General features: G+C 52.3%; 1 protein-coding gene across 6 annotated transcripts in view; it reads left to right on the top strand.

Annotated features, from left to right (window-relative positions):
• The window catches only part of LOC144168692 (glycoprotein-N-acetylgalactosamine 3-beta-galactosyltransferase 1-like), a 129,289-nt gene extending 114,684 nt beyond the window's left edge, over positions 1 to 14,605 (top strand). For all 6 annotated transcript variants that reach the window (XM_077697627.1, XM_077697631.1, XM_077697628.1 and 3 more), the window contains 2 exons: positions 5,776 to 6,443; positions 9,943 to 14,605. In XM_077697627.1, coding sequence (XP_077553753.1) covers positions 5,776 to 6,443; positions 9,943 to 10,107 — 833 coding nt within the window. In that variant the 3' untranslated portion in view covers positions 10,108 to 14,605. The remainder of the gene's footprint in view (positions 1 to 5,775; positions 6,444 to 9,942) is intronic.
• The last annotated feature ends 629 nt before the right edge of the window (positions 14,606 to 15,234 follow it).

The following is a 15,234-nucleotide window of genomic DNA, read 5'->3' as shown; positions in this document are numbered from 1 at the left end:
CATGAAGACAAAGTTCTTTTATTCGAAACATTTGGTGTTTTATTTTTCCCCCAGAGCTGGTCCGCTAGCAAACGATGCTTTATTCACTGAGAAATTAAACAATTTAGCCAAAATCTTAATTCTCGCGCTGAATCGCGTATTTCGTGACGTCTGCGATGACGTATGCAGGGAGAGTATGCCAACTAGGGCTGTAGCGCATGGTGAAACGCCTTGTTTACCGCCAGTCCGCCTAGAGGGCGCTACGATACTGCTCAGGACCGCGCTGTCCGCACTAGCTTTGTTTTTGACCGCATTTGTACCTGGCTAATTTTTTTACGGTTGATAGTAATGGCTTCATGGAGCACTAGGTATGCTCGACAAACAGAGTCACCGAAGACAGTGTCGCTTGTGCCAGTGCAGCAAGGCTGTGCAGCAAACAGGCGTAGTGCGCGCAGCGTGCGCTGGTGCTTCTATGTTTACGTGTGCGTTCGTGACTTTCATTGTTTACCCCACCATTATTACTCCTATTAAAAGAGTCTGCATTAAATTTAAGCGCAAATATCTCGTTCTGCAAGCTTATAAGCCCTGCCTAACTTGCGTTTGCTTTTGCCGGCCTCGGCCAATCGCACAGCTGTCCATAATACGTCATATGTTCTAGTGCGGGAGATGAGTTAGTGGGTCGCACGGCCATTCCCATTTTTCCTAATTATAGAGCTTATTTGAGGGCTGTTTGCTTTCAAAGTGGTATCAGTGTTATTCTAACGAGTCAATCGTTAGAATGAAGCAAACTTGCATTTCGGTTGTGAGGTTTAATGTGCCGACGCTACACAGGCGATGAGGCGCGCCGTAGTGGATGGTTGCGGATTAATTTTGACCACCTAAGTATCTTTAACGTGCACCGAAATCTCGAACGCACGGAGGTTTTCGCTTTTAGCCTCCATGAGGAAACAAACTTGCATTTTCTCTTCATGTCCCCTTTAAAGGGACCCTGCAACACTCTTCGTGCAGTGCAAGTAAACCTGCGCGACGTTTAGATGAGACCTCCAGGAACACCCGAGTCAAATATTACACGTGCACGTGAAGCGGTAAGTGCGCAAATCGCCGTGAAAGACGCGGAAAAACCAACCGCTCTCTCTTCACTTGTCCTCATTATGCTCCCCTGGCATGGCCTCTGCGACGTCAATCGGGCCATGGCTGACCTGGCTGTCCTATTGGCTGTCGCTGGTCAACTTCGATTCGCGGCTAAATTCTGGTACTTCCTGTGACGATCAGCCGTCGTCGGCGCTGTGAATGAACCTCTTCTATGTCTGAACCTGTCCGCATGCTTTTGGTGTTTCTTTTGTTTTGAGTGCGCGCGGAGTTTGAGTGACGAACTAAATATTCCACTTTCAACGAGCCCACTTCACAACAAACGTTTATTGCTCCAAAGACGCCCTACCAGCCTGAGCGCTTGCTTGCGAGCATGCCACCATGCCTGCTTTTTTGTGGCACCAGACCGGAAATAGACCCGTCCACGTTGCTGGGAAAAGGACGAAACTCCCGGCCTGTGACATATCGAAGGCCGCCGAGCAGAACGCCGCGCGCCACCCCCCTCTCCGGGAGAGAGCGCGCAGCTTTCGTCGCGTTGTCCGCGGTTGAGTTGAGAGGGAACATTTATGCGCGATTTTTCATCGCGCGTAGTTTCGGTGATAGTGAACGGATTTTCATAATTCTTGCGGGAGGAGATTGCTGGGACAATAGACTTTACCCCAAAATACATTCCGAGTAGTCGATGGTAAGTGTTGCAGGGTCCCTTTAAAGACAAACCTGGCGTTCTGCGGGTAGTCCACAAGGTACCGACAGGTGAAAAATGCGTATCGCGAGAGAGCTTGGACTTCCACTGTCGACTTTGAACTCCGACCCGCCGCGGTGGCTCAGTGGCTAAGGCGTTGCGCTCCTGAGCACAATCCCACAATCAATCAAGCCGCCCGTATCATTAATAAAGTTTCATTCATTCAGGCTGGACAATTACAAAAAGGAGCCTGGCATTTGCGTCAGTTTCTGCAAAATAGTGCGCTACGCAGTAACAAATTTTCCGACTATGTGCCCAAGCTAGCATACCTGTGCCCAATTCTGATGATTGATTGTGGGGTTTAACGCGCCGACGCAACGCAGGCGATGAGGCGCGCCGTAGTGGAGGGCTCCGGATTAATTTTGACCACCTGGGGATCTTTATCGTGCGCCGAAATCTCGTACACACGGGCGTTTTCGCTTTTCGCCTCCATCAGAAAAGCGGCCGCCGCGGCCGGGAATCGAACCCGCGACCTTGTGCTCAGCAGCGCAACGCCTTAGCCACTGAGCCACCGCGGCGGGTCTGTGCCCAATTCTGAATCCCGGTCCTCAGCTGCGCCGGTGAAAAAAGCCGTCGGCGTAGAAAAGAGGAAGCATGCACTCAGCACACAGCAAAGCACCAACGGGACGCACTCATGACCCTGTGCTCGTGTCCTGTGTTTTGTGCGCTTTAGAGTGGTAATGTTCCACCGTTCAGTTCATACCTTCGCTCCGGGCATCTTAGCTGTGGCTTCCCGGAGCGCCGCTTTACGAGGGGCTCGTTGTGAGCTTTGCCTGTCACGAGTCTCCATGCATATATCTTCATCCACTGCCCAGCAGCGCGACCTGGCTGGTGAGTCGGGAGCCCGGAAATATAGTCAAGATACGCGATTGCTAAGGTTCACTGCTTACTGCTCGCCGTCGGGCGAAGGAGAGGCCGTATGTGAAAAACTGCCGCGTGAAAGACGACGCCAGGGGCAGTTGCACTGCTTTTGCCTGCGCTGTGCCAAGTTCTCGAATTTCAATCTCAACTTTTTTCCCTGTCAGCTCAACGCAACGTTTTCACCACCACCACCTTACCCTCCGTTTGTCTTTATTGGGAGAAATAAGTATCATTCATTCATTCAACTTCAGACGTATCGATGAGTGTCATTCAATTACACAACCTTTTCGCCGAAGCTCAGAGAAAAAAAAATACGGCTCGCTTTAAACATACAAAGTTGCCGTGTCCTTTAAATGCGGCGCTCACTGCAAACGGCAGGCGGAGGAGATGATAAATAAATGGTAGTGACAGCTGATGGCCAGGTTCGCTGAGAGCTGCCTATTAAAGGCCGACTGCACTCAAATTTTAGACAACGTAAAAATAATGTCACCTGATAGTACGCATAAAAAGTGTGCGAAATGCAAAATACTGCGCTTCAAACATCAACGCGCGCGACGCGAGCGGCGCGCGACATTGGCGTTTTAGAAACCGAAAAAATTGCTTGTAATTTACTGGCAAGGCGCCTATGCAGGCAACCGTGTCAGTGCGCCGTCACTCGTTACGTCGGGCTCGGCGGGATGGCGGTACTTTTCCGTGCTAAGCACATCACTGTGTTGCACGTTAACAAAATCGACCTCACCGAACGCAGAGTATTGCCTCGAGTCCAATGTGAGTGCGATTAATTACATCTCTGTTGGCACGACCGTTGAGAATCAGGTTGAAACGACGACGCGAGCCGGTGTTTTTTTTTCTTTTATCTTCGGCGTGCGTGCGCAGTGGCCCAAGCCGCGGCATGTCCGTGGCGCATCGGCCATGTCTGCGACCGTTTCTAGTGTTGCCAAGCGAAGAAATTTACAGCTAAACTTGTCAGCGAATAACGAATACCACCTATAAAAAGGCGGCCATTACCGGCGGCCGGACGTGACGTATACGTGATGCAACGGAAGCGGCCGCGCCAGAACCGGCGGCCGCTCAGAGCCGCCTTCAAAGGCGCGTGGTAACTTCGCGTTTCGCACTGTTATTTCCACAGAAGAACTTCCACTAACGTTTGCCCACGCTAATGGAGTTAGGCGCAATTCCGGCGTCGCGTTGCTATCAGTCGAGATGTAGTAGACCGTCCGGAGTAAGTGCCGGAGTACCGATTCTTGGCATTGCGAATAAGAAAGCGGACCCTGATTTACAAAGCTACTTGCTCGTATGATATCGAAAATCAGCTTTCGTTAGCCGGCGCCTCGGCTGTCACGTAGCTGAGCTTTTTGAAGGGAATAAATCGCACGCCGGCAGAGATCAATCACTTTTCTTACTATACATTACATGCAAACAGGAATATCAGCCCAGTATTTTTCACCTTGCTGCACATCGAGAATCGAATTATAAAATGGATCTAAAACTATAAGCAAGCTTCCACAGCAAAATGATGCACTAAAACACGAAAAAAACTCCCCCCACCTCCCTGAAGGGGATCGTGCGGGAATGCGAATGCATTGGGTGCACCAATGAGTGCGCTGCGGCAAGCAGTAACGGAGATAGGCGTGCGCTCCACTGCATTTATATACATTTTCCGAGTGCAGCGAGCGGAGAGAGGGTACGCGGAGAGGAGAGAGAGACCCGCGCAAAACGCCCGCCCCGCGCGCGAGCTCTCTCTCCCGCCGAGCTCCGCGATGCGAGCGCCCTCACACGCCCGAACGCGCTCCTCCTCTCCACTCACTCTCCGCTACTCCGCCCGAGCTCCGCGATGCGAGCGCCCTCACACGACCGAGCGCGCTCCTCCTGTCCCCTTGCCCTCCGCTAGTCCCGCCCGAGCTACCAGCTGCTCCGGTTGCTAGGCGCGCCACGGCTGTTGCTAGGGGCGAGGAGGAGCGCGGAGGGATAACACCTGCGGGCGCACGCCGACGGAGCACGACAACCCCCGACTAAGAAATGCATTCGCATTTACGACGACGACGACGACGAAGGCAGAACTACGAGGCGCGCGCTCACGTGCGCTCGCGCTGGAAGAATGCAGGCGCACGCCGACGGAGCACGACATCCCCCGACTAAGAAATGCATTCGCATTTAAAAAGTTTCCTATCTACCGCTGTTTTATACGTTCACCAGAGACATGTGCTGTTGAAAACTTTCAAGTAAACTAAATCTAACGCTCTAACAATTAAATGCTTCACTGGTTTATTGTTTAGGAGAGTAGCAGTTTCGTTAACTTTCGCACTTCGCGAAAACGATGGCCAATATTTGTGCTGATGTATATGTTACTACGAGAAAGGCTGATTTTGGTTCACTTAGCGAGTGAGACAAAAGTCGCACAAATGTGTATACCCACGTGAATAGCAACTCTACTTTGGTCGTCGAACTTTTGGAAAGGTCTAAAGGATGGAGGTGGCGTTGGGCAGCTCAAATATGACCAATATTGGACGCGGTATTGCAAGTGGTCAAGAATTTATAAAGTATCTTTTTTTTCTGTCATAAATGCAATAGGAATGACAAGTGTAAGGCAAGCGCTCGATTCGCGCTATTTTTTCTTTGGGTAAAGATATTACTTTCGAGTAAAAAAAAAGTTTTGCCTACTGCAAAACGTTCGCAGGCGCGTGAATAGCTTGTAGGCTTCTGATCTTTATTGAGTTGAAAAATAACGGATATTGCTGCCTATGCGGTTAGTTTTAGACATGTGAGTGCGACGGTGGCACAGCGCGCTGGTGTAAGAGAGGAATCCCGGGCGGACGCATCCCTGCGCCCGGCGGAGCGCCCTGCAAATCGCCGGAGAAGCGCGAGCTTCGCGGGACAGGTTCCCCAACTTCCGTCACAGGCCGCTCGGAACTTGTTTCGGCGACTGTCCGCCAGGTTCAAACGTCGTCTGCTCGGAAGTACTTCTAACGACGGTACCTAGCGTGCTCTGTGATTACGAAGCTAAGATTTCGCCATGGTGATTTTAAGAGCATAGACTACTTATATGGATCAACTGGGGACGAAGAAAAAATTGAGCGCAGCTGGCCTTTTTTAACCCTGTGCAGAGGAAGACCGCGTGGCCCGCGAGCTGCGGCGGGAGGTGCGCGTGCTGTGCTGGGTGATGACGCAGCCGCGCAACCACGCCCGCAAGGCGCGCCACGTGAAGGCCACATGGGGGCGCCGCTGCAACACGCTGCTGTTCATGAGCTCCCGCGCGGACGCCTCGCTGCCCGCCGTGGCGCTGAACGTGACCGAGTCGCGCAGCGCGCTCTGGGCCAAGACCAAGGCGGCCTTCGACTACGTGGCGCGGCACCACCTGCGCGACCACGAGTGGTTCCTCAAGGCGGACGACGACACGTACGTGGTGGTGGAGAACCTGCGCTACTTCCTGCGCGACAAGAACGCCTCGGAGGCCGTGTACTACGGCTGCCGCTTCCGGCCGTACGTCAAGCAGGGCTACATGAGCGGGGGCGCCGGCTACGTGCTGAGCCGCGAGGCCGTGCGGCGGCTGGCGGAGCGCGGGCCCCACAGCGGCTGCCGCGCCGACGGCGGAGGCGCCGAGGACGTCGAGATGGGCCGCTGCCTGCAGCGGCTCGGCGTGGCCGCGGGGGACACGCGCGACTCGGCCGGCAGGGGCCGCTTCTTCCCGCTGGTTCCCGAGAGCCACCTGATCCCGGGGCAGATGCCCAAGGACTTCTGGCTCTGGTCCTACACCTACTACCCGCTCAAAGAGGTGCGTTCGTTCTTACACTCGGTCTCGGCCGGCCTCCTCTGGCAAGTGAAGGGGATGGGTAGCCATTCGAGACAGGGCAGAAACTTGCTCCTGCACACTTCTTGAGTCCGTGTGCGTGTCTGAAGAATGTGTTTTACCTGCCCTCCTCTGAACGTTGATGTCTGTGATGTAGTGTTCTCATAATTAAAATGCCTAGATAATTCTAAAAGCGTGAGGGTTCCTGCTAGTTGGTAATCCATTAGCAACACAGCGTGAAAAAAGACCAAAGACGAGACGAAGACAGCGCTTGTTTGTCGTCTTCGTCTCGTCCTTGGTCTTTTTTCGCGCTGTGTTGCTAATAGATAATTCTATTGGATGTGTACATTGCACCGCAGTTTGGTGCAAAGAGCGCGGCACAGGTGGTGTACAGTCATGGACGTTGAAGTGCGAACACGAAAGTATGAACCAGAACACGCGAATTTGAAAAAAATACTGTTCTTTGAGGACCAATAATGACGCGCAATTGGTATATCTGGGAAGCCACATTTCCCAACCTTGTTTTTATAACTAGGCCCCGTGTCATTGCGACTTGAATCGAAAGAAATGGCGCGATTTCTGTGTTCTGGTTCATATTTTTGTGTTCGCGTTTTATTTGTCCGTGACCGTATACATCTCTTCGACGAGCTGCCTTCTTCGAAGAAGAAACATGCCTTTTGTATTGGTGCCTTGTTTCGCTTGTTGCTGCTTAAGGTTAGCCCTTTTGTCTCAGCTGACAAATTGGTTTAAGAAATGTGCGAACAAGGTTCTTATTTCCGCAATGCACGAAGGTGCACGAGCACCCATTTCATGCGCTTGCACTTGATTGACTAAAGTCAATTTGTGCTACGTTTTGGGGAAAAATTCTCAGTTTTGCTTTCAACTAGGTAAAAGTGAGCACTAAGAGTCAGCGGCGCTTCCCAAATTTTCCGTATCATTACCCAGGCCTCATCTGGACACATCTTGTTCCAGATGTTGTGGGATGGCAACTATCGGAATTATATTATTGTTTTACGCGTTTTGTGTCATCTCTGCAGTAGCACTGAGAAATGAACGGCGACGCCTAGGGTGCGGAAAGCTTGTTTCGTCGAGAAATCGCTAGAAGTCGTGATGGCAGTGTACTGTAACTTGGATGCGACTGAATCGTATACGTTGTTTGCGCCCATTGCAGTTTTTTTGCTTTCGATGACTGGCAAGGGCTTCGAGGCCTTTGTCCGCGATAGTTTGTCAAATCAGCGTCGTTAGCGTAGAATGCTGCGTGCGTGTAATGGGTGCGAAACAGCGGAACCTGCAGCTATGCCCAGGCGATCGGGTGTCCCTATGTAGGCAGGGCCCGTCCCGCTTCTGTGATGCTCGTGCCTGTGTCCCCCGCTTTTCCCACGGTTTCTTCCCGCCCTGGCATGCACTCAACCACTTGAAGCACCGTATTCTCGTATTAGTGCTCGGAATAGGAAAACAACGTGGCAAAACCCAGTGGTGGGTTTTGCGCCCTAGTGTACGCTACTTCACCTGTTGCAGTCCATGAGTGCAATTAGTGCAGCTTACTGTTCTGGCTAACGAGCCAAATTTAAAGCCCGCTTGCCAATCCGCATCTCTGCATTCCTTGGCACGCCGGGAGCTGCACTAGCCAGGGGCCGAATTCTCCAAAACGACGGGGCGTCGCTTTGAAACGACGGGGTAGCGCCATGCAAACGCATGTGTTCTGGGGTTGGGGCCGCCGCTTTGGGGTGTTTTGCGAAGGGACTGAGCCGCAGAAAAGCAGTGTGGCAAGGGCGCGAAGCTACAAGCGAAACAACGGGGGCAGTGGGTGTCGCTTCGCGCCCTTGCCAGACTGCTTTTCTGCGGCTCAGTCCCTTCGCAAAACACCCCAAAGCGGCGGCCCCAACCCCAGAACACATGCATTTTCATGGCGCTACCCCGTCGTTTCAAAGCGACGCCCCGTCGTTTCAAAGCGACACCCCGTCGTTTTTGAGAATTCGGCCCCAGAACACCGAATCGGTTTGCTGAGGCATCAGCGCAAGGTTGAAGCAGACAGGACTCGGACGCACGCTGAAGTGGAAGGGAATAGGGGCAGGCATGTGATGTCGAGAACAGTTGGGATCAGCGGGCGACGGAACGGCCGTGGAGGGACAGGATGTGCTGTATAGTTAGTGGCTGACAGGGAATTCTGCGGAGGGATCGCATGAGAAAATCAGAGAAAAAACATCCCCCTCAAGAGGGGCACGATCAAATGCAGAGCATTTCCGCGGGGGGGCGCGCCTGCAAGTCGTATGGCTTACGCATTGGTTGTTGTGTTTGTAATTGTTGTCTTCCAGTGTAGACATCCTCGATGAAGTCGATGATGAAACGTGCCGTGAACCCCCTGCCGCTGCTATGACGCAACGTGGAGCGGCTATGACGCAACGTGGCGCGGCTATGACGCAACACAATCCAACACAATCCACTTTAGTCCAATCCAATCCAAGCCAACAAAAACATCCCCTCCGCGAGGGGCACAATCAAATGCAGAGCATTTCCGCGGGGGGCGCGCGTGCAAGTCGTATGGATTACGTATTGGTTGTTGTTGTAATTGTTGTCTTCCAGCGTAGACATTGTCGATGAAGTCGCTGGTGAAACGTGAAACGTGCCGTGAACCCCCTGCCGCGGCTATGACGCAACACAATCCAACACAATCCACTTTAATCCAATCCAAATCCAAACCAAGCCAATCCAAGCCAATCCAATCGAATCCAATCCAATGCTCCTCGCGAGAGAGTGTTATAGCGCCAAAATCGCGCCACCACACGAACGCGTGATGTTGACGTCACGATCACGCCACAGATGTTAGCGACCGGAGAACGCGCGAAACGACATATGTGGTTTAAGTGCGAACCGACCGCGGCGAGAGAGCGCGATGCGAGCGCCCCCACCTGTTCTTGCGCGCGATCCGACTGTTGATCAGCGCGAATCCAACGCGGCGAGAGAGGGCGTTGCGAGCGGAGAGAAGGCGAGGAGGACGCGGGGGAGAGGGCGCACCTGTGGCCGACGGTTGAATGAGTCAAGGATATAAGGCGTGTTCGTAACCTTCCATTCTGCGTCGGCTTTGTAGTGCAGTGGGTAGAGCACCATGTACCTTGCGTTCCGCCCGCAGAGTCGTTGGTTCGAAACCTGGCGCCGGCAAGTATTATTTTTTTTATATAGTGTAGGGGGAGCAATGCGGACTACGGACGCCAACGCGGGTGACATCGTGAGTTACTGAAATGCTCTGCATTTAAAAAGATTCGTACTGCGGATTAAGCGTAAGAAAGGCGGCCCGTGTTTGTCCTGCTGCAGTGTAGAAATACGGAAGAGTGTACGGCAGACTGCCCTTGGTCTGTCACAACTGCCGTGTCTGATTCTGTGCAAGTGACTTGCGTCGTTCCGCTACGAGCTAACGTCGGATTGTTGAACTGAACAGCGCGTCGTTTCTCGGGCGATCTCTTTAATGCCAGTGCACATTCCGCAGGGCATGGAGTGCTGCAGCGACACGGCCATCTCGTTCCACTACGTGAGCCCCAACATGATGTACGTGATGGAGTACCTCATCTACCACCTGCGGCCCTACGGCATCGACACCAGCGTGCGCTCGAGGACCCTCCCCGGCCTCCCCAACAGGACTAGCGCGCCATGATCGCTTCCCCGTGCGTGCCGCGCCGGCAGGACAAGTGGACGGTGCCACGGAGCTATCCTAGCGCCTGCTCATGACGGCGGCCGCTTGTGTCTCGGCGGACTGCATCTCGCGTGCGGGACACGTCCGCTCCATCCTAGCGAAGCAGCTGGCCTCGCCCACGGCCATTCTCCTCTCTGTGATGTTCCCTTCCCCGTGCGACGCCTCGTGGTCATTTCTGGCCACACCTCTATCATTTCCCCCCGCTGTCCCCTTCCATGGCGAAATCGGGCTAACGTGCTGGCGTGCGTCCGCCCGCCGTGGCTGAAATGGGCATTTAGCGCTCTTGGAGGCGCCGAGTATGTGGACCAAATCTCCCCCTCATTGCGTCGCTTAAGTTAATCGCATTTCTCCCCGGATGAGCGCTATTGGAGCGGAGCTCATTTCTCCGGTCCCTCTTTTTTGGCGGGGTGCAGCCGCGCGACGCCCAAACCTCGAGTCGGTGCATTTCAGTGCCATACGGCGGGAGTTTCTGTGGCAATATGTTAGCGAGCGTGGAGATATCTAAATGCGAAAGCATTAGTTGACTTGGTAGGTCCTAAACATGGCGTCCCCGTCGGTCTGACCGTAGATGTGGCACGTAAAATGGCCGTGGTCCCAAAGAGAATCAAAGGGACGTAATTGAGTGGAAAAGAAAATTGGGCAAATTTGGGCCTGCGATTTAAGCACCGGGCCTCTGCAATGCGAGTCAAGCACGCATATCTGCTACGCCCCGGCTGCTGGTACTCGGCTCTAGCTGCTGAACAGGGATGCAGTGAGCGCGTTGTGGCCTTCGACTTGCGAGCGTGTGTGAGGAACGTGCGCCAAGGCCCACAAGAGTAATGTGAGCATTATGATCACGTAAGCAGCAAAGCACGTTTACGCTGATACTTATACGTAACGCTTATAAGGACGAACGAGAGGTCACAATCGCACAACTGGGCGCGTGTTGTTCCGGCCGATCGAGAGAAGGCGGCGCCGTTGCAAATACCCACGTCATGACTGCCCGCAGAATGAGCCCGCTAGTTACCGGTGTTGTGTGTACGTTGCTGGACTGTTAACTGTCTACCTCAATAGCAGCAGCTTCGGCTCCCAGATTTGGGAGTGACGGAACACCGCCATATCAGTTCAACAATCGAACACTAATGCTTTCGCATTGACTACGTCGCGAAAACTGCTTAGGTGTACAGATAATTTTTTTTTCTCTTCGTCAATTGTGTCCGCAGGGCATTAAGGGCATTACACGCACCTGCTCTGAAAGCTTCTGAGCTGCTTGTATGAGAATGCCATTTGCAGTCATTTCCCGGGACCATACTCTCCCATGCGTGTAGTTGTAAGGGAAGGAGCGGTAGGACTTGGCTTTGAAATAGCCATTTATCACAACTCGGAACGACTGTAGAATTCTTCTAGCGCCGAATCGAGGTATAAGTTGAACGTTCTTTTCCGCGACCGTACCTGTTTCCTTTGCCATCTCTGCTTCCGTGCCCGGCAGCGTTTTTGCTGTTTACGATGTAACACAAAACAGCTTCGCCGCCATCGGAGATTGAGGGAGCCTCTAATTTTTTAATTGGCCTCAGCATCCAAGCTATAGCTAAATGTCGCCATGCGTGGCGGCAGTGGTGTCTATTGCAGGAATAGCGCCGTGGGCAGCAGCTAAACAACATTCCTGCTAAGTTAGTGCTGCTGGCAGGCAACGCTAGAACCTGCACACGCGTTCCTTGCCGTTTCACCGCTCCATACTAACGCGTTACGCTGCTGATCCCGAGGTCGCGGGTACGATTCCCAACCGCGGTGGCCGCTTTTCTGATAGACGCGAAAATCAAGGACGCCCGTGTGTTCGCGATTTCAGCGCACGTTAAAGATCCCCTGGTGGTCAGCCACTACGGCGCGCCTCATCGCCTGTGTAGCGTCGGCGCCTCATCATCAATCAATCACCGCTCCATAGTGTGTCGGCTGCGACGCCATCGTGTACTTGGATCAGTTGTTCCCAAAGCGCTACGAGTTTACTGAAGCGTTTCTGTTCTCATCGACATCGGAGTGTTCTTGTGTACTGGCGAATGAAATGGAGGACTTAGGGTTGAATGGAAGGAAATGAGTGCGGCTCATGTCATGCGGAAACTACTGGCAAAACAATGTCGTCGCGCTTGCAACGTAGTCAGTGCCCTTTGTTTTAGTGCTGTTTCACGTGCACTTTGCACCCCCACGCAGCTTTGTCCTCGCGAAAAAAAAGGGCGGATAATTGTTCGTGCCGTGTGTGCCAGGCGCGTGTTTCGCGGCAAGGTCAGCTTGCTTCGTATCCGGGCTTGTAGAAAGACTGAGCTATGGAAACGAGCAGCGATATTTGGCAGCCACTAAGCTCGGTGGTAGGAATTTGGCGACTCGGCAGCAGAACCTGACCTAGCAGCCTTGTGGCGCTGCTCTCGCCGCACAACCGTCGAGCCAACCGTGCAGGTGGTTGCGAGTTGCCGATACTTTCGGCATTGCTCTTCCGACACGCCGTTGCTGAAAGAGGACACAGCATCGAGGAGTAGCGGAATGTTTGGAAGAACCAAGCGGTGGATTTAGGTGGAGACAGAAGCAGCCACCGCTGATGTTACCGAATCTCTATGAAATAAAGAACTGAATCTCTCCTGAGCGAAACAGATGTTGCGCCGATTAAGTTCGAGCTTTCTCGCTATTGTAACAAATATTAGTGGGACGCGTTCCTGGCGCTACTGAGCCCAATCGAAAAACGCGCGTGTAGCGCAACTGCTTAGCACACCACTCCCCGTTACGTCCACTGCTATTGTACATGTCCCACTTGGCCGATGCCGAACCAAGAGCCGCTTCTTGGGAACGGCACTGATGCTTAGCTGAGCAACGGCAAATGACGTTCCTATCCTCAGCTTAACAGCAGGCGTTTGCCCTTACCAAGTTTTGTGAATGGACACTGAAACGTATTCGCCTGATAGCGGTTACGTTCACTAGTCGTTCGGGCATTTAAATAACCGTGCGGACATCTTCGAACTAGGCTAATAATTTCCTGGAAAGTGTTAATGCCCGAAAATGAGAGGTGTGGATAATTTCCTCTTAGCGTCTGTCGCTCAGTTCAATTTGCTTAGCCAGCACACAAGGGGAAATAAACACTGCGTTAGAATTGGGCTAGTTGGTGGTGCATACTGAAATTCGAAACAGCGCAAAAAGACGGGACAAGGAAACGAAGACACAAGGCACTGAAAAAAAAAACAAAAAAAAACAGCGCCTTGTGTCGTCGTTTCCTTGTCCCGTCTTTTTGCGCTGTTTCGAATTTCAATAAACACTGCGTTGCGTTGGTGTGTTTTGCTTCCTTTCTCCCCCAGAGGAACTTCGTCTTGCTGGCTGATCTCATTCGTTGCAGGGGGTCTTTCCTCGGTCAGTGCCCTCCCACGATTATGAAGCCTGTATAAACCGGTCAGGAAATACAGCGCGTGCGAGACTCTGAAAAGATCGCTCTCGTCCGTTCGTTTCGCGCCGATCGGAGAAAGTTCCCGAGGCCCCCTTGCGAACAATGCTCAGAGCGTTCTGATCGAAGGGGAGGGAAATACTAACGCCTCTGCATTGAAGAAGCATGCTGCCTGGCCTGAGAAGCTCTAGTCATGCCGGATGTGCCAATAATTTCTTCGTCAGGAGAATACATCTTCATCGGAACAAGAGCCCTCCTCTTTCGAGCTCGGCTACCACGAGCCGAATCTTGTTACGCCTGTGGACCAATGCTATGTCTTACAGAAAACCCTGCATAGAAAGTAAATCAACCTTGATTCGGCAGTTTTGTTCAGGCGACTGGCAATTGCACGAAGCCTAGAGTAGTCCCACGTGGGAGTCCCTTGCATTATATTGCGCACTTCGTTCGGAAAAGTACTGCGGTACCGTTCAGGCATTGTACTTTTTTCCCCACGCGTGAGGAACATCGTTGCACCCCAGCTCCAAGAAATAACGTAAGAGCCTTGCGCTGGTGAAACTAGCGTTGCGTTTACAAGCCGCTGAGAGCAGCAACAGCGGAGGAACGAGGAACGACGAATCCAGCTGTTCCGGAGGGGTTCGCGCGGAATGCAGGCGTGTGCCGTGCAGTCTCGTGAAAATCCGTCATTATGCAGACGTATAGAACGTGAACTCTCACAGGGCAGCTTCAGGATGTGCTCGTGATTAGAAATGCATTTTTGTTTTTCGTGAAACACTGCTTGCCTCGTGGGGGGCCACAAAGTTCACTGGCTCGTCAGTGGCCACAAGCTGGAGTCTCCAGTGCATCAGGGCTTAGTTCTTCTTTGATAAATGGGATGCAATCTACTCAAAGTGCTCTTCACGTCCCTTAAACAAGTTGCCATTACGCTGTACTGCACATGCAAAACATTGTCATCGGTTTAGTGTTCAGTGATGATTGGTTTTGTAGCATGCTTGTCCGCCCTTAGACGTCGTCTTGACCCGTGTAATAAAGTCAAATGTCCCGTTCAAACGCTTTGACAAGTGATACGTTGTAATGTGTACTACTTTGCGTCGCTACGCAGATAAGTACACCATTTTTTTTTAATTTTCAGTGGGGAGAATATACCGAGACTAGGAAAGTTTACTGGAAACATCATCACGACGGTTTCTTGTCCATTCCACCATGTCTCAGTAGCGTACTGGCAGTGGTTTTTCGTTACAGAAGAAATGGAAGTCTTTGGGCTTGTTGGTTCATATCACCAAAACAAAAAGAGTGCTCCAAACGGGATACAAAGCAGGAGGCTACACACACTGCTGACTGCAAGAGAAGTGTTTGTCTTATGGCAATATAAACGGGAAGGCTGCCCCAAGGTAAGAGCGATAACACAGAAGACGCGCAAAACATAAATAAGTATTAGAAACATATACAACAAACAAGCTTTTCCGTCATCATGATAACGGTTCGACCATTTCGCTGCTTTGAGTTAAACATTAAAGTTAAACTTTGAGTTAAACACTTAGTCCCCAATAAACGGAGGCAAGGCAACAGAAGGCTGCTCACGCAATCAGTGCCACTCTTGTGTACCGTGTAAGCTTCCAGCAGCTCACGTGTACGCTGCAAAGCGAGCCAGCCGCCAGATTTTGGTCCGACACTGGATGCCTGCTCCATTGGAC

This window comes from Haemaphysalis longicornis, unplaced genomic scaffold, assembly GCF_048455015.1.
Source record: "Haemaphysalis longicornis isolate Haplotype H1 unplaced genomic scaffold, Haemaphysalis longicornis Haplotype H1 scaffold_2, whole genome shotgun sequence".
NCBI classification, from domain to species: Eukaryota; Metazoa; Arthropoda; class Arachnida; order Ixodida; family Ixodidae; genus Haemaphysalis; species Haemaphysalis longicornis.
The sequence above is the reverse complement of the archived record's forward strand: the minus strand, read 5'-3'. Positions and strand labels throughout refer to the sequence as shown.